Source organism: Callorhinus ursinus, unplaced genomic scaffold (genome assembly GCF_003265705.2).
Source record: "Callorhinus ursinus isolate GAN/ISIS: 27379988/994484 unplaced genomic scaffold, GSC_fseal_2.0 scaffold2, whole genome shotgun sequence".
In the NCBI taxonomy this organism is placed as follows: Eukaryota; Metazoa; Chordata; class Mammalia; order Carnivora; family Otariidae; genus Callorhinus; species Callorhinus ursinus.
The window spans coordinates 6,648,249-6,666,981 of NW_027397064.1; the positions used below are offsets into that span (position 1 = coordinate 6,648,249).

The 18,733-nt window shown below is 55.2% G+C and overlaps 1 protein-coding gene across 1 annotated transcript; it reads right to left on the reverse strand.

The window, feature by feature from the left end:
* Window positions 1-6,942: 6,942 nt before the first annotated feature.
* Window positions 6,943-10,909, reverse strand: LOC112837389 (glyceraldehyde-3-phosphate dehydrogenase-like). Its single transcript, XM_025889632.2, has 2 exons — window positions 10,451-10,909; window positions 6,943-8,417 (listed from the first exon to the last, which is right to left on the reverse strand). The coding sequence occupies exon 2, from the start codon at window positions 8,180-8,182 to the stop codon at window positions 7,181-7,183; it is 1,002 nt and encodes a 333-aa protein (XP_025745417.1). The 5' UTR covers window positions 8,183-8,417; window positions 10,451-10,909; the 3' UTR covers window positions 6,943-7,180.
* Between the last annotated feature and the right edge of the window lie 7,824 nt (window positions 10,910-18,733).

Below are 18,733 nucleotides of genomic sequence, written 5' to 3' on the forward strand. Positions count from 1 at the left end.
CATGACTTTCCTTTTGTCAGAGTGAAACCATGCCATGTTTCCTTTCTCACCTCGGCTGCCTGGGAGCTCCTGAAGTGCGGAATCCCTTACACTTTTTCCGCATCCCTTCATAGTCCCTTGCAGGACCTTTCCCCTAACAGATTCTGCATTAGTGCTCTGATCTTGCATAACAATACATCAGATGTAATATCTCAACACAATACACACGTATTAGCTTCCAGTTTCTCCCTGGAAGTCTGGGCAAGGGTTAACTGGATCTTCTGCCGGACTTTGATCTGAGGCCTGACGGGGACAGGATCTGCTTGCATGCTCCAGTGGTCGACGGCAGGGTTCAATTCCTTGCAAGCTGTTGGGCAGAGACCTCAGTTTCTCGCCTGTGTCAGCTGGTATCTCTCTGTAGGCGGTGCACAACACGGCAGCCTCCTCCTCCTCCTCCTTCTTCTTTTTTTTTTAATATTTTACTTATTCGACAGAGAGAGACGGCCAGAGAGGGAACACAAGCAGGGGGAGTGGGAGAGGGGGAAGCAGGCTTCCCGCCGAGTAAGGAGCCCGACGCGGGGCTTGATCCCAGGACCCTGGGATCATAACTTGAGCCGAAGGCAGAGGCCTACTGACTGAGCCACCCAGGGGCTCCCAGCTTGCTTCTTCGAAGCCAGTGAAGGGAAGTATCAGAGTGAGATGGTCATTGCAATCTCATATAATGTAATCAGATGCACATGACCATAGCCATCCCGTCACCTTTGCCTTATTCCATTGAGTAGGACAAGTCCCACCCTGATTCAGCCAGCTGGTTTTAGAGAGGCAAAAAGATCATGGGACCATCTGGGTCTGCCCATCAGCTATTAATGGCTAGTTAATTAAACTAGCCATTGCTGGCACTTAAAGATATCACCATTACATAGACATAGATATTGTCACAAGAAGGCAGTGAAGTGAGTTCTCCGCCACCCAAGAATGCTCTCCCTGCCCCCACAGCATCTGCCGCAGGGCTGGGCAAAAAAACAAGTCAATAAACATGAAATGAAATGTCCTAGTGGGGCGCCTGGGTGGCTCAGTCGGTTGGGCGACTGCCTTCTGCTCAGGTCATAATCCTGGAGTCCCGGGATCGAGTCCCACATTGGCTCCCTGCTCAGCAGGGAGTCTGCTTCTCCCTCTGACTCTCATGCTCTCTATCTCTCATTCTCTCTCTCAAATAAATAAATAAAATCTTAAAAAAAAAAAAAAGAAATGTCCTAGGATTCGCATTACTGCTGAAAGGACCTGGAGTTTTCTACCATCGAGGTAATTATTGGCTTGTCATAAATTTCTCGATTAACATATGTAATTTAAAAAAGCCATATACCAATTGTAACAGCCACAAAGTGGGAGCTAGGTCAGACATCACTATTATGAATGTGGGCCCTTCCCTAGAAAAATGTCTCCTACCCCCAACACCTATGATTTCCCCTACTTTGCAGCTGAGCTATGTACATGGGTACTGTTTCCCAATTCTGCTAGTGTAAAATTGGACTAGTACAGCCTAACAGCACGGGCTCTGAAACCAGGTGACCTGGGCTGGAATCAAAACTTAGCCACTTAGGGGCGCCTGGGTGGCTCAGTCGTTAAGCGTCTGCCTTCGGGTCAGGTCATAATCCCAGGGTCCTGGGATGGAGCCCCGCATCGGGCTCCCTGCTCAGCGGGAAGCCTGCTTCTCCCTCTCCCTCTGCCCCTGCTTGTGTTCCCTCTCTCACTGTGTCTCTCTGTCAAATAAATAAAAATTAAAAAAAAAAAAAAAAGACGACTGGGGACAAAGGCACAGCAGAGTGCTGATGCCAGCAGACAGATTGTCTTTCCAACCTGCTGTCCCCACTGCCAACCCCGGCCAGGTAGGACTGGTAAGAACTGTGGTGTGCCATTTGAACCACTCCTATTGCCTAAGACCTTGAACTCGACTTGCACCCCTTTGCAGGGTGTGGTAAGAAGAAAGGAGAAGCCAGGATGCCACCACTGGGGGCCCTGGATTCCGTCCTGCTTCCAGCCACCCTTTCAGGGTGGTCAGGCTCCCCCATGACTGCTGAGAAAACAAGATAAGGCACCAGAGGAGGAGAAAAGGAGCCGGCACTCCCCCCAACCCCCACAGAGAGAGCGCCCTGGGCCTCCCTGGATCTGGATGGTTCCTTATCCTTCCTCCTCCTCCCACCCCTACCTCTTGATCTTTAGCCACGTGGGGCCGCCTCCTGTCCGGTTGTGGAGAGGGGCCAGCCAGGGACTCCAACCCCCCCCCCACAGCCAGACACCCGCTTAATGCAGAACCGCTTGCTCTGCCCAGACGCCCCCCTCACCCCCCATACCCCGGGCTGGAGGCCACCTTGAGAGTCTGCCTTCTGTGGTGGGGCTCAGCAAGCCTCACTCAGAAGCAAACACAGTGCTTCCTCCACTTTTCCCGCCAACATGGCCGAGTAACAGCTGAGAGGCTCCCCGGGGGCGCAACGCCACCGTTCCACAGGGACCAAACTGAACGGAGCTCCGCGGGGGCCGACTGGATCCGGCAGTGTGGACAGGATGGGGCTGCGGGCACACAGTGCCCACGCGGCCCGTGAGGATCCCGTGCCTGCTCTCACTCCCTAGAACACCCTCCCCCTTTCCCGCCTAGCTCCCCTTCCTTCCTGACGTTGGGGAGGGGGCTCATGGCCCAGAGGAGTCCCCCGCGCTCTGGCTCTTGCTGCTACGAGTGTGCCCGGTTTCCCGTGGGGGCGGGGGCCTCCTGCACGCGGTGGACACTCGGTGTCTCCCAGCTCTGCCTGGCCCGGTGCGCGCCTGGGTTCCCCTCTGCAGTGGGGTCGGCCAGGCCAGGCCTCCTCCCTCTGCGACTGCGCCTCCTGCTCTCTAGGGGAAATGTGAGGCCCTTCTACAAGCCGGAGGCCCGGGCGGCCCGGCTCTAGCTCCACCAACACTGCACCCATCTGACCTCCGCCGCACAACGCGCAGCCAGGGGAGGGACATGGGGCACCAAACGCGCTTCCCGAAGAGCGGAGGCGCGCGGGCCGGGAGGTCAACTTTGCGCACAAATGTACCCAATTGTGCACAAGGGCCGCAGGCCTTGGCTTTGGGGACAGGAGGGACGGAGCATAATGTCCGGAGAGGACTCGGCTTCCCGCTGGTGATCGCGGGGGGTCCTGCCGGGGGGCGCCGCCCGACCCGGGGCGCAGGACGCGCCTCCGCCATGCTCCAGTTGAGCTCTGGAAAAACCCCGGCGCGCATAGGAGAGGCGGGCCAGCTCGTAAGGACGGCGGGAACAAAGGCGGCCCGCGGCCGGATGCAGTCATGGAAAAACCCAACAGGGCGCCGGGGCGGGGGCGGCAGGGTAGAGGAGGCGCGCGCCCCGCAGCCCTGCCACCCTCGCCGGCCGGTCCGGGCGGGGCTGTTCTCAGCCCCCGCCCCGGAGCGCTCCTGGCGGGCGGAGGGCGGGGGGTGGGGTGGAGGCCCGGGAAAACAGAAAATGCTGGATCGGGAAGGGAGGCCCGTGCCTGGGGCCAGAGAACCAGCAGCCCCCATGGTGTGGATGCTTTCGGTCGCGAGGCGAGGGAAGGGTGGCCCGGGCTGGTACCCGCCCCGCACACGCAGCGCTGCACACAGCCCCCTGGCAGCTGCGGCAGCCGGGGGTGGCCAGCCCGTAGGGGGCGCACGCAGACCCGCGCATCGGCCCGGACGCGCGCTCCGAGGCGCACACACGCTCCTCCTGCACATACAGGATCATTTACACGCACGTGCGCACAGACACGCGGGCTGACCATAGCTCCCAGGGCAGAGCGAAAGAAAGGGGCCGACCGAGAGGGGCCGAAAGAGATGTTCGTTAGGGCGGTCCCGGGGTTTGGATACAGAAGCTCAGAAGCTGGGGGCGGGGCCTTAGTCGAAGCGGCGGTTGGGCCCCCACCCCCACTCCGTATTGCAGGTGCGGGGACTGGGCCACCTGGGCAGACAAGGTGCCCAGGTTCCGCCCTGGACTGGAGTTTCCCTCCTGTGCGGGACGCTTCCTGCCCCGGCCTAGCTCGTCTTGTGACCCTGGTTGCAGCACGGCGGGGTTTTTTTTATGTAGAAAAGGAAAGTGTTGGTTCACGTTGGACCTAACGACTCCGGAGGCCTTTTCCAGCTCTGACTTGTTATGAAGAAGGAACTGGACCCAGAGGCCATAAAAGGAGTTGGTGGGAGAAAAAAGTCTTTGGCCGCAACCACAGGCTCTTCTTGGTTCAAATGTCCCCTTGTTTATTTGTGCTGCTCCCTGCCGTGGGGTGCCAGGGGGCAAAGCCTAAACCTGTGGGGTCCCTAAGGTGGGGAAGGGATGTAGAATTTGAGGCTAGGATCAGAGGGTCAGGGATCAGAGGAGACCCCAGAATCTGCCAGAGTCGGAGGCTGCTGTGTTGGGGCGGCAGGTGGGGGTCCCTGAAGGCCGGAGGACAATGAAGCAGGAGATCATGACCTCAAAAGTTTCAGGAAGGGGCCGTTTTTATGAGTGCTGGCTGTTGGAACTGTTGCTGGAATACAGCAGGAAAATACAGCCAGGTAGAGGTTCTGGCTTCCGCTCAGAACACAGGGTCAACAGAAGCAGGGACACCAGCGACATGACAGGGTCAGACGAGCTGACATCTACTTGTGGGCCCCTTGGGAACTGAGGTTGGAATCAGATGACCCAGCCCTGCCTCTCCTTAACTTCCTGGTTTGGGGGATCTTGTCCAACATCTGTGGCCCTCAGATTACTCATCTGTAAAATGGGAACAAGAGCTCCTGCACCAGAGTGTTCTGGGGATTGAAAGGGTGTATAAGCCCCCCTTCCATCATGCCTTCCCTCCTTTTCCATTTCTCGAAGTCCCTGGTGCTTGCTCGCTAGGACTCCTTCCAAGTCCTAGTTTCTTGTCAGCAGGTGGGGTCCAGTAGGGCGAAGGCTGGGGAGCAGCGCCCTCTAGTGGTCGATACCAGTAGGGTCCCGTCAGTCCTTGAAGACACGCCCAGGCTAACGTGATTAGTGCCTGAGGGTATCTGGCAAGTTAGAGCCTCCCCAGGGCTGATCGTGGGGGCTCCACTCAGGGAGGCCTTTCCTTCTGATTCAGTTTCTCCTTGGAGCAAGCAGAGAAAATGCTGCTCCCCCATAGCAGTCTCTCCTCTGACCTCTGGCGGCCCAGCTTCTGCAGCTTTAACAGGCTTCTCTCAATTCTGCCCCGGAGGAATCTACGCACTTAGCAATCATACTGGGTTTTATAGCTTGCAAAACATTTTGACACACATTATTTGTCCCTGAGGTGTGCTGTTTCTGGGTGCTGATAGCGTTAGTTGGATAGAGGATCGTGATTTGGAGTGTGGCTCCAGCGCGGTGGACTGATTTGGATCCTGAGTCTTCCATGCAGCTCCGTAACCAGGGCGACGTTCAAAACATTGAATAATCAGTAGGGCCGGCAGCGACCAATCAGAACAGGCCCTGCTCTAACCGCCGGGCACCACCAAATGTGTGTGTACCTGCTGAAGATTCTGGAATAACCTCAACCTCACGGGGCCTCGGTTTCTTCATCTGCAATATGGGCATGGTGGTTGTGATAGTACTGCTTTAGAGGGCTGTCGTGAAGACTGAATTAGTTAATGCAAGTAAAAGATTGAGGAACCAGTGTCTGACACATAGAAAGCACCAACTAAGTATTAGCTTTACTACTACTGGTCCGAGCTCCTCTCAGACTCAGTGACTCAGGGTGGTTGTAACCTTTAAGGGAGACTCCCCAAGTGAGTCCACTGTGTGCACCTGGGTTCACCTCCTGGGTCACCTCCCACCTTCCCCACCTCCTTGTCTGGCCCTCTAGGTATTCTACTCTTTAGAAATGCTTCTCAAACTTTACCATGCATCCGAATTTCGGGGGGATCTTATTAAATTTTAGATTATGTTTCAGGAGGCCTGGGTGGGGCCTGGGTTTCGACCTTTCCTCTAAGCTCCCAGGTGGTGCTGATGCTGGTCCAAGAAACAAGACTCCAGAAAATCACTGGGGACACAGATGGGTCAGCTGGTTGACCTGTAAATATTGATTGAGCATCTACTCAGTGCAAGGTGGTGCGGGGATCCAAACAAGTCCCAGGACTCGCCTCCAACCTCAAGGAGCAGAGAGGCTATTGCACAAACACCAGTTAGTAACAATCAGGCCAAAGGGCAAACATGTGCCAAAGAGCAGGTGAAACATGTGGTGAGTCCTGTCTCTGTCCAGTAGCCAGAGTGAGGCTTTAAACAGGTGACTGCTATAATTGCCCTGCTTAAAACTGCCCAGTGGCTCCCACCTCACTCGGAATAAGGGCTGAATTCTTCTGGATTCTTCTTCCAGGCCCTGAATCATCTGGCTTTGCCTCTGACCTCATCTCCCATTGCTGGCTTTTTTAAAAAGATTTATTTATTTGTTTGAGAGAGAGAGCACAAGAGGGGGGAGGGTCAGAGGGAGAAGCAGGCTTCCCGCTGAGAGGGGAGCCTGATGCGGGACTGGATCCTGGGACTCCAGGATCATGACCTGAGCCGAAGGCAGCGGCTTAACCAACTGAGCCACCAAAGTGCCCCTCCCATTGCTTGCTTTATTCTAGGACCATTTGTTTCTGTGAACCCAGCATCCCAACTTCCTACCTGAGAGCCTTTGAACTTGCCTGGTTGATGCTTGTCCTTCAAACTGGTGAGTGCCTGGCCTCATATTGCCTCCTCAGAGAGGCCTTCCTTGACCCAGAGGAAGTTTGATCTAAAGTAGCTGCCCCCAGCTCAGATCAGATATTCTTTTTTTTTTTTTTTTAAAGATTTTTGGGAGAGGGAGAAGCAGGCTTCCCGCCGAGCAGGGAGCCCGGTGCCGGGCTCGATCCAGGACCCTGGGATCATGACCTGAGCCGAAGGCAGACGCTTAACGACTGAGCCATGCAGGCGCCCAGATCAGATATTCTTTATTGTATCATTCTGTTGTTGTTTATTATTTATTTATTTATTTTTTGGCTGGGTACAGTATACTTTATTGATGGTACATGACAAGGTAGGGCTCCCCAAGCCCCTCCCCTTCTTCAGGGGGTCTGGGATGGAAACGGTGGAGGTCGGGAGATTCTCAGTGTTTTGCAGGATAAGTTGGGGCAGGGACTCCCCAGCAGCTGAGGGCCTCTCTCTTCCTCTTGCTCTCGCTGGGGCTGGTCGTCCAGGGGGCTCTTACTCCTTGGAGGCCATGTGGACCATAAGGTCCACCACCTGGTTGCTATAGCCGAATTCATTGTCATACCAGGAAATGAGCTTGACAAAGTGGTCGTTGAGAGCAATGCCAGCCCCGGCATCGAAGGTGGAGGAGTGGGTGTCACTGTTGAAGTTGCAGGAGACAACCTGGTCCTCAGTGTACCCCAGGATGCCCTTGAGAGGATCCTCTGACGCCTGCTTCACCACCTTCTTGATGTCGTCGTATTTGGCAGCTTTCTCCAGGTGGCAGGTCAGATCCACGACGGACACGTTAGGGGTGGGGACACGGAAGGCCATGCCAGTGAGCTTCCTGTTCAGCTCAGGGATGACCTTGCCCACAGCCTTGGCAGCGCCAGTGGAAGCAGGGATGATGTTCTGGGCAGCCCCTCGGCCGTCGCGCCATAGCTTCCCAGAGGGACCGTCCACGGTCTTCTGGGTGGCAGTGATGGCATGGATGGTGGTCATGAGTCCCTCCACGATGCCGAAGTTGTCATGGATGACCTTGGCCAGAGGAGCCAAGCAGTTGGTGGTGCAGGAGGCATTGCTGACAATCTTGAGGGAGTTGTCATACTTCTCGTGGTTCACACCCATCACGAACATGGGGGCGTCGGCAGAGGGAGCAGAGATGATGACCTTCTTGGCCCCGCCCTTCAAGTGAGCCCCAGCCTTCTCCATGGTGGTGAAGACCCCAGTGGACTCCACAACATACTCAGCACCAGCATCACCCCATTTGATGTTGGTGGGATCTCGCTCCTGGAAGATGGAGATGGACTTTCCATTGATGACAAGCTTCCCGTTCTCAGCCTTGACCGTACCGTGGAATTTGCCAGGGGTGGAATCATACTGGAACATGTAGACCATGTAGTTAAGGTCAATGAAGGGGTCATTGGTGGCGACAATATCCACTTTGCCAGAGTTAAAAGCAGCCCTGGTGACCAGGCGCCCAATACGGCCAAATCCGTTCACTCCGACCTTCACCATTGTGTCTCAGGGACGCGGCTGGCACTGCACCAGAATACGCGGCTGTCTGTTGAACGGGGAGGAGCAGAGAGCCTGTTGTTGTTTATTTTTAATAGAACTTCTAAGTTCGATGTTATTGCATTATATTTTTGGTTGCTTTATGTCTGCTCCACGAAGGCAGAGGTGTTTGCCTTATTCTGCTTTACCCCCAGGACTTATAACACCATCTGGTGCATAGTAGGCCTTCAGTGAAGATCTGTTGAACAAATGAAAGAACAACTGTTATAGGGCAGTTAAAGAGGTGGGAGGGGCCCATGGGTGCCTTCAGTGGGTGAGAGACTTCATAGACTAGTGTACAGGAAGTTTATCAGGGAGCTCTCCTGGGGTCACATCTGTGGAAGGGTCGGGAAGGTGGCGGGAGAAGTAGGGCTTCAGGCCCCGCTGACCCCTGGGGAGCTCCCAGGCAGGGGAGGTCTTTCACCACTTTCCCCATTGCCGGGCCTGATCCTAGGGTGAAGGTGAATCCAATGGGCTGAGGCAGAGGTTCCCTTCCCTGGTTCCCTGAGGGCAGACTGAGATGAACTGTGGGTGTGGCATAGACCTTAAGAGGCCGCAAACACACGCTTGACTTTTGTTCTTATATATTATTTGAGTGTTGATTCGTGCCAAACCCTCATCAATCAGCTGCTACATTTCACATTTCAGCATCTTACAGAGATGCCCCTTATATATTTTTTCAAGAGCAAGTGTTCTTCAGCTGAAAATAGAGAACCAATCATCCAGCATTTGCAAAAATGAACATTTCTGGGAGTATTCTATGATTTGGATCCTTTGATGGGAAAGCACTGGATGCATCCCCTCCATGCGATATCTGGTGGGCCTGAGGAAACTCAGCTCAGTTTTTGTTGAATGGGTGGTTAGGAAAGTACCCCCAGAGGTGGCCGGCCGTAGCACTAGGAGAGGCCAACAGATGGACCCTGACAGAGGGAGCAGATTGGACTCTGTGCCAGAAGACACCTTGCTTGGCGTCTAGGACTTGCCAGCTGGGTGGTGTGGGTTTTGTGAGTGTACAACCCATGCAGTCACCCAGGGCCCCAATGCTTAGTTCAATGCTCTATTGTCACCATCTTGACATTTTTAAATTTATTTTTAAGTAATGCCTACACCCAACGTGGGGCTCAAACTCATGACCCCGAGATCAAGAGCCTCATGCTCTTCCAGCTGAGTCAGCCAGATGCCCCCCGCCCCATTTTGACATTCTTAATAGTTTTTGAACAAGGGACCTTGCATTTTCATTTTGCCCTAGGCCCCCAAAATTGTGTAGCTGGTTCTGCGCACCAGCTCTGGTTCCTAGGCCCAGGGGCCCATTCTCAAGGAATCCTCTGGGAGAGTCTGGCGAATGTGGGTGGGAGGTGAGCCTGGGTGCATCCTAGAACAGGTCATGTGTGTGAAACGGGGATCACGGAGCCTGCTTCACCCAGAGGAGAGGAGAGCATGAGGGCTGCAGGCTTTTCTCAAGTGAGGATCAGGCTGTGGAAATTCACTACCCAGGAAAGACAGCCCAGACACCTCTGGTCCTCAGAGCCCCTGGCCAGCAGTCAGACTATTGACAAAAGTGAAGGTTTATAGGGATGGGGCAGATGCTTCCCTTGGGTGGGACAGACAGAGCGTACCCTGACTCCTGGGCAAATAGCTGGTCTCCATGTCAATGCATACCAGTTCTCTGAGACCTGGGTCCAGATATCCATGTTCCTAGATGCAGCCTGGTCTGGCCCATTGTGCTGGGGGAGGTGGTGGTGGCTCCCTGGAGACAGACTGTGGGAGGCTTGATGTTACCCTCTTGCAACAGGTGTCATTAGGAGGGAAGAGCCTGAGAGGCCTGGCTAGACTGCATTGCCTAAGTCCTGAGACCCAGTTGCACCCCTCTGAAGCCCTAGGGGTCCCCCAGGCAACCTGAGGCCAGCTCTGATTTGAGCTGGTCACTGCTCAGATTTAGGTCACTGCTTTGGTTTTGCACACCTGATGGTCTTTCTGCTCCTGCTGTGTCTTGTCCCTCACCTCCTTCCACTCCAGATTTGAGCCTTATCTTCTCTCCTCTGTGACTGATGTCCCCTGCCTCAGTTTACCCACGGACGTGTCACTTTCACGCTCTTGCAGTTCGTCCTCAGTGGGCAGGACTGGGGCTTGTTTCCTACATTGTCCCTCGGTCATTTTTGACCAAGGGGCCTCTCACTTAATTTTGCATTGTGGTCCCCCCAAATCATGGAGCCAATCTGCTGATGAGCTCACCGGGGCACGGAGGCCAGGTACGGAGGCGTTGGGAGGCCAGAACCTGACGCGGGGTTCTGAGTGCTGGTGGCGTCCGGCGGTTCTGAGAGGGCAGCGAACGTCCACGGTCCCACGGGAATGCCGTGCTGAGCGCCTACTGTGTGCAGTGAGGGCCGGGCCGCTACAGACAGAAGCCCCTTTCTTCCTAGAGTTTACCCAGGAGAGCGTTTAGAAGTAGGACAAAGCCCGTCGATCCAGGGGCCTCCCCCCTCAGGCGTGGGGAGAAAACGGGGGCGACAGGGAGCGGAGGCGGGGGCGTCCTCCCGTAGGGCGCACACGCCGCCCCGCCTGGGTCGCCGGCCTCCGAGAGCTGAAAGGGCCTCTGTGTTCTGTCCCCCCGCCTGCCCGCGGGCCAGCAGCGCATTTCCTCCGCTGCGCCAGACCCCGGAGGCTCCGCAGCCCCTCTGGGGACAGACACAAATAGTTCCCGGCCCAGCTGCCCGGCCAGTTACCTTGGGAACCAAACTCAATCGCCTGACGTCACCCGGCCGTTGCGTAGCAACCGGCGTAGACTCACCCTCGCGCGGCCCCCGCCCTGGCGCTGAGGTCTCGGTCGCCAGGGACACGGCGGGGCGGGGCGGGGGCTGTCCTCACCGCCCCTCGCCCGCCGGGCCGCGCCCTCGGCCCCGCCTCGGAGCTGTGTCCCCCCCCCCCCCCCCCCGTTCTCCAGCCCCCAGCTCCGGCGGAAGGGGGCCGACCCCAGCCGAGAAAGCTGCGCCGCCTGGCCTCGGGCGGCCGGCGAGGGTCCCGCGCGGCCTGAGCGCGACCCCCGGCCAGCCGGCGTTTCTCTCCCGGAGAGAGGTCTTTGTTTGCCGTCACCCCGGTCTGACTGCCCCAGTTTTCCGTTCCAGTCTCGTTTCTCACCAGGCCCCAACCTGGGCTCCTGCTCTGGCAACGAGGAGCAGGTGGCCGGACGGGGGCGTTTTCATTCCCCTCCCCTCCGGGTCGCCCAGGAAATCTCTGCCTCGCTTGGCCACCTGCCTTGGGGGAGGAGACACCGGGCCCTGCTCACGCCACTCGGCTCCCATCCCTGGTTCGCTCCTCCACTCCTGTGCCTTCCCCTGGTGTCTGCGCTGTGCCATTCACCTCCTTGCCCTGGCTGCAGTCTGACCAGGCCACCTCTGGGTGAGGGGCGTGGGGAGGGAGGGGCCTGCCGAGCGCCTCGCCGAGTTTCTGGCGTGGGCCTTGTTCTTGGGCTGCTCTGTCTCCCTCCCATCTCTGTTTCATACCACAGCCGATCATTACATGAGGAATCCCAAAGCCCAGAACTATGCAGGGGCCGGCAGTGATCTGCCATCATGCCCTGCCCTGGTCTGCCTCAACATACCCATCTTTGGTCAGGGGTAACCCTAACTTCCTCCTCTTGCTAGAGGACCTTGCTTATCTTGTTCAAGTTCAGTGTGGTGGAGGCCATCTGTGGGAGGTGCTTTTCCTCACCAGAAACTGTATTTTGACAAGTACTAATAAAATACAGGTGGTCAGAGAGGCCAAACCAGGGGTTTTAAGTGAATCCTATTTCCTCATTGGTTGATATCTAAAAATCAGAGATGCAGAGGAATATTTTTTAATTCATGGAGTTAGAGGGAGTACACTTAAGAATGCCTCAGATCTTTCCAAAGTACATGGTCAAAGGAAGCTTCTGACTGTGGGTAGAACATTTACAGACTGGTGGGAAAGGTGGATTTTTATCTGAAGGCCCCCATTGAGTTGCAGGGGGCGGTTAGAGCAGGGCCACCTGCAGTGAGGACAAAGGAAAGCCAAGAGGGGACAGGCTTCCTTAACTGCCTCCTTCTCCTCTCTGGGAGGGACACAGCTCAGGGTGCCAAGAGCCACCTGCTCAGGGAGGTGCCAGGAACTCTGGATGAGGAAGGCCTTTCCAACATGTGATCCAGGCTGGTCCAACCAGAGCACTTCCCCCTGAGAGTTATCAGGTAGGAGCAGGGAAACAGAGATCTTTCCTCTTAGTCTTGGAAGTGCAAGCTTGTGGGACTGGAGCCTTCAGGAGCCACATTCCCTACAAGGAACAGAAGCCTGGAGAAGAGGCAGAATTGCCCTGATCCCAGGCATCTCCAAAGCCAGTTCTTCCTAGCCCTTCTCTGCCTGGCCCATCAGTCTGGCCCATCAGTCTGGTTTCAGGCTGATTTCTGTCACTTCCAAATTAAAAGACTCCTGATCAATACACAGGCAATGCAGAAAACCTCAAGGAAGGGAGAAAACTGACACTTGTCACATGCCCACCGTTAAATGCTATTTTAAAAAGTGTGCATTATTGGTGATAGCATCCCTGTGAGGCAAATGGGAGACCTATTTTATAGATGAGGAAACTGAGCCTGGAAATCAGTAGAAACTTCATCTAGTACCTCAGGGTCCACTTGAGGACTCCCCCGGGGGGTGGGGGAGCAGCCTGCTTTCAGGCACAGGTTCAGTGGGTACTGCTCTTCCAGAGAACCCCCCAGCCAGGCCCCACCCTTGAAGGCCTTTGCCATGGTGGGATCCTTTCTGGAGGACTCTGGGCCTTCTGAGGTCTTGGAGTGCTGACTGGAGTGCTATTCTACAAACATTGTCATGATCTTGGGCTCTAGGGGTGACCCCAGTGGGAGGGTCTATCCTGCTCTGCCCTCCTGCCCTTGTTTCCTTTTTTTTTTTTTTTTTTAGTTTTTTTTTATTTGAGAGAGTGTGTGCATGAGCGGGTGGGGGAGAGGCGGGGAGGGGCAGAGGGAGAGGGAGATGCAGACTCCCCGCTGAGCAGAGAGCCACCCTGAGTCAACTCCATTGGTGGTATCTTAGAGTTTATTCTGAATAATAAGAAATATATATTTGGTCTCTGCCTCACCCCTGCCTGCTTCCTGGCACAGAACTTCTAAAACTCTTAGAATTTCTTGAGTGGTGAGGGGGGTGAGAGGAGCATCTTTTGTTATTTATAATATGCCCCTTTCAGGGGCACCTGGGTGGCTCAGTCGTTAAGCGTCTGCCTTCGGCTCAGGTCATGATCCCAGGGTCCTGGGATCGAGCCCAGCATCGGGCTCCCTGCTCAGCCGGGAGCCTGCTTCTCCCTCTCTCACTCCCCCTGCTTGTGTTCCCTCTCTCACTGTGTCTCTCTCTGTCAAATAAATAAATAAAATCTTTTAAAAAAATAATATGCCCCTTTCAAAGATACCTGAGTTTGTGTAATTGACTCTTGGAGATGGGGGGGCTAGAAACCAAGGAGCCAACCCTGGGATTAGAAAGTTGAAACTTTCAGCACCCTCTCCACCTCTGGGGAGAGGAGAGGGGCTGGAGATTGGCTTAATGACCAATGATTTAATCAGCCATGGCTATATAATGGAACTTCCATAAAAACCCTAAACATGAGAGTTTGAAGAGTTTCTGGGTTGGTGAAAGTATCCACGTGTCGGGAGGGCGGCACACTCCAACTCCTGGGAGACAGAAACTCCTGTGCTTGAGACCCTTCTGGACCTTGCCCTATGTACCGCTTCATCTGCTTGTTCATTTGTATCATCTATAATATCCTTTATAATAAATCAGTGATAGTGTTTTCCTGAGTTCTATGAGTTCTTGCAGCCAATTATCCAACCTGAGGAGAGAGTCGTGGGAATCCCTGATTTGTAGCCACGTTAGTGAGAAGACTGGGTACCCAGGGACCTGAAGTGGGGCAATCTGGTGGGACCGAGCCCTTAACCTGTAGGCTTTGTGCTAACTCAAGTTAGTGCCAGAATTGAATTGTAGGATACCCAGGTGGGTGTCTGCAGAGAATTGGAGAATTGCTTGGTGTGGAAAACCCACACATTTGGTGTCAGAAGTGTTGCGAGTAAAGAAAAATTTCTTTTAACCCCCATTTCTCTCGCGGGTGTGTCTCAAATCCCCAGGCAAACATCCTCAAGGCTGGGCTTTGGCCTCCTGCCCTCCGCCTGCATGCAGGCCAGTGCGGCCTTCTTTCCAGCAGAGGGCGCACCCTCCACTCTTAGGGACCGGAAGCTCGCGATCCAGGCAGTCTCGGAAATGGGGCTTTCTTTCAGCCCAGAGAGGATCCAGTCTTTCATTTAAGTATGTAAATGTGTACTTAAGACCTTAGTTTACCTTTACACTTTGTTACCTCCTCCTGGGAGGGTGGGGTGGGGGACTGCCCTTATCTGTGGTCACTTTCTTTTGGAGACACTCTTTCCTGGATAGAATCTGTGCCTCACCCAGGCAAACCTATAAACTTGACCACAATCACATGGTGACTTTAACCAATTAGGCAAGTGGCTGTAGACTAAACAATAACATTGTCCTTAGAAAACAAGTAAAAACACTCACAAAGATTTAGCCCCCCCCTTTTTTTCAACCATTCTCAAGATGGTGTCAAGTTTCTAACTTTTCTTACAACGAAGCTTCTCTTTAAAAAGATCCTTTTTTTTTTTCTTTTTTTTAAAAGATTTTATTTATTTATCTGACAGAGAGAGACAGCGAGAGAGGGAACACAAGCAGGGGGAGTGGGAGAGGGAGAAGCAGGCTTCCCGCGGAGCAGGGAGCCCCACGCAGGGCCTGATCCCAGGACCCTGGGACCATGACCTAAGCCAAAGGCAGACGCTTAATGACTGAGACGCAGCTGCCCCCCTTTAAAAAGATCTTTGAACTTTTTCCACAGTTTGAATTTGGAGGTCCCCACCACCTCCCCACAAACACACACACATCTCAGATGGAAAAAATCAGCAGCCTCTGGACACAGGTTGGGGTCTCTGGAACACAGGCTCTGAGGCCGAGGGGGCAGACGGGAATGGAGTCTGCAGTGCAAACCCAGGTCACCCGGGCCAGCGCCACGGGCACTCTGGAGCTGGGGTTGGACGGTCAGGCCTGAGCCCCGGGCACAGAACTGGCTGACGTCTCTGAAGGGGCCCGCACTGAAGGCTCTCCACGGACAGTCGGGGGCGCGAGTCCTTCACCGCGCCACGGGGGGAGGGAGGCTACAGTGTCCCTCCTGCTGTCTGCCAGGAGTTGTGGGTGCCCTCCCCTTAGCCAAGCCGCAGCCGGGCTCAGATGCTAGGATGCCGCGCCCGCCCTGCTGGCGCTCAGCCCGGCCTAAAAGTCTCTTTACGCAGAACCTCTGCTTACAGGCCCATCTCTCAGTGGCACAACACACACCCAAAAAGCTGGTTGTTGATTCTGGAGGAGTGTGGGTGGTTGTCAGGTGTTAATCCTAGCACCTCAATGAGAAGAGTGAGGAGCTGCCAGCTTTGTGGGGGTGAATTAATAACTGTGCCTCGATTCTCAACACCAAAGAGTACCCTCCCTACAGCCACCCCGTTATCCTGCTCATTCTTTTTTTAAAGATTTTATTTATTTATTTGACAGAGAGAGAGAGAGGCAGGAGAGAGGGAACACGAGCAGGGGGAGTGGGGGAGGGAGGAGCAGGGGGAGTGGGGGAGGGAGAAGCAGGCCTCCCGCTGAGCAGGGAGCCCGATGCGGGGCTCGATCCCAGGACCCTGGGACCATGACCTGAGCCCAAGGCAGATGCTTAACGACCGAGCCACGCAGGCGCCCCTATCCTGCTCATTCTTTTCCCCCTCACCCACCACCTTGTTCCTCCCCAATAGTGCTCCCCTTGTTCCATGTGCAGCCTGCACTGTGGCCCCCATGCCCGTGATGGGCGTGAGCACTCCCACCTGCTGACTGCTTCCCTCTGCCCCGGGACTGGGGCCTTTCCCCAGGTTCCTGTGTTGGGTCTTTCCTTTCTCCCTCTGGCGTTTTATCCAGAGCTGGGGTGCTCCCACTTCTGTCCGTGTCTCACCCTCAGCCCCCAGCGTGCAGGTCTGCCCTTCTCCCCGGGGTGCACTAGCACCTGGATGCCTGGGGGGGGCCCACCTACAGAGAAGATGTGTTGCCAGGAGGATTTGCCCACATGACTGTGATTCCGCAGCACAGAGGAAGGCTGGAGCAAGTAGGGAAAGTCAGTCCTTGGCAAGGAGTCCACCGAAGCGTCTGTCACTATAAACATGGTGATTGCTAACAGGGAGCACTCAAGTGCATGCCAGGCACTGTTCTATGAACTTGACTCATTAACTCATGTCACCCTCACAGCCGCACGATGCAGTAGGTACCGCTATTACTGACATTTTACGGATAAGGAAACTGAGGCATAGGGAGATTGAAAATAACACACACAGTTAGTAGGAGGTAGAGCAGGATTCGAGGCAGCCCGGCCCCCAAGGCCACTCTTTTATGACGCTTTAACATGCAAAATGGTGTGGATCCAGCAGCTCTTCCTGTGGGAACCCCCCCACTGCTGGGCTGACCCTGGCGCCCCCCCCCCCCCCCCCCCCAGGTAAGAGTGAGGCCCAGGCCAGGTAATGAGGTATTTCATTTCCAAAGCCTCAGTGATGGGTGCAGGAGAGAGAGCAACGGGGCCAAACCTACCAGAGCTAGTGAGAACAAGGGCCTCTGTCTTTGCAGGAAGGTGGCTGAGCTGCCTGGGAATGGAGCCAGCAGGGGGGTGGTGGGGCCAGAGCTGGAGAGACAGACAGAGCCCTGAGGACAAGGCTGAGCCCCGGATCCAGCCACGCCCACTTGGCAGTTGTGCTTTTCGGCTGATCCCTTCAGCTGCTCTGGTTTGAGTTTGGTTTCCGTCCCTTCCTTCACCTTCACCTTGGCAGTCTCTCTGGGGCCGTGCCTGCCAGAGAGTGGCACTTACCCGGTTCAAAAATCATTTGCGGAAAGCATTTGGGGTCTACGCTGGCAACGTGGTCACCTGTCCTCTGTTCTGGGCTCAGGTCAGGTTGAGCTGGCAGCCGCCCTCCCCAGCTAAGCGCTCCTCAGGCCTGCCTCAGCTGGTGGTCCTGTCCCCTCCTCTGGGGGGACACCACAGCTCCTGTCTTTCCACACCTGACTCAGGTGATCCTCCGGAAGACCCCGATTCCTGGGATCTGAATGGACAGTCTTCCTCCTCTGAGGGTTTTGCTTTCACGGTGAGGACGGTTCATGTCTCACTGACACAAAGTGGCAGCTCCTCAAGAAGAGGGGGTAGACATACCTGTTCTGTCTTTGCACCCCCTTGGGGCCTGGCATCCCACTTCCTCATGGGAGCCACCTGCAGGGTAAGGGTGGCAAAGGTGTGCCACTGGGGCTGGGCAGGTGACATCAATCACTATGCAGGCCAGGTGCGTCCCTTTAAAGAGGGCAGCTCGACTGCAGTTCCTCTGAAGAAAGAAGGCCCCAAGGTTTTTTTTTTTTTTTTAAGATTTTATTTATTTGACAGAGAGAGACACAGCAAGAGAGGGAACACAAGCAGGGGGAGCGGGAGAGGGAGAAGGAGGCTTCCCGTGGAGCAGGGAGCCCGATGTGGGGCTCGATCCCAGGACCCTGGGACCATGACCTGAGCCGAAGGCAGACACTTAACGACTGAGCCACCCAGGCGCCCCAAGGCCTCAAGGTTTTTTAGGAGACACAGAAATCTATTTTTTTTAATCCATAATTTTATGTTAAAATCTCCTGGTTTTTAAGAATTAGCAATTAATACACAATTTGAGAAACACTGTATGGGGCAAACAAATACATTGGTGGCCGGTTTCTGACCAGGGCTCCCACTTGCCGATGGCTGAATGAACAAAACCACGGCCAGGGCTGAGGCAGGGAGGTGTGCGGGGTGGGACCCGCATTCAGTCACCGGGCCAGGGCCAGGAGTGGGGTTGATGTGCCGCTGGAGCTCTGCTCACCAAGTCACGTGACTGCCGTGGCACCCTATCCTGCCAGGTGCTCCCTTTCCAACGTAGACATTTATAAAGAAACCTGGGTCTAGGGTGACCAACTCGTTGCAGTTTGCCCGGGATTTTCTGGTTTTACATCTGAAAGTCCCACATCCCAGGAACCCTCTTAGTCTCAGGCAAACAGGGACCGTTGGTCCCCTTACCTAGATCCTGCTCCTGCCCCGTGCCCAGCCTGCTGGAGGAGAGTAATGGCAGCTGTAGTGCGTGAGCTCGTTAGGTGCCAGACGCGAGTTAGGCCCTGCATTGTTTCCCTTATGTCTCCTAAACATCCTCATGGTGTGGATTCCTTCTCTGTCCTATGGGTGAGAATCGGAGGTTCAGAGGGTGAAGCGACTTGCCCACGATCAGGAGCAGCACCCGGGTGTGAACCCACATTGGTCTGGCTCCATCTTCTCAACCTCACTGGGGGGGTCCCAGCCCGCGACACTGGCAGGGGCCCCCCCCAGCCCATTACGCCAGCAGGCCCCCCCAACCTGTTATGCCAGCAGGGCCCCCCCAGCCCGTT

What these genes read in the sequence shown, in the direction of transcription:
- LOC112837389 (XM_025889632.2), bottom strand. Translation starts at nt 8,182, where the DNA reads ATGGTGAAGGTCGGAGTGAACGGATTTGGCCGTATTGGGCGCCTGGTC.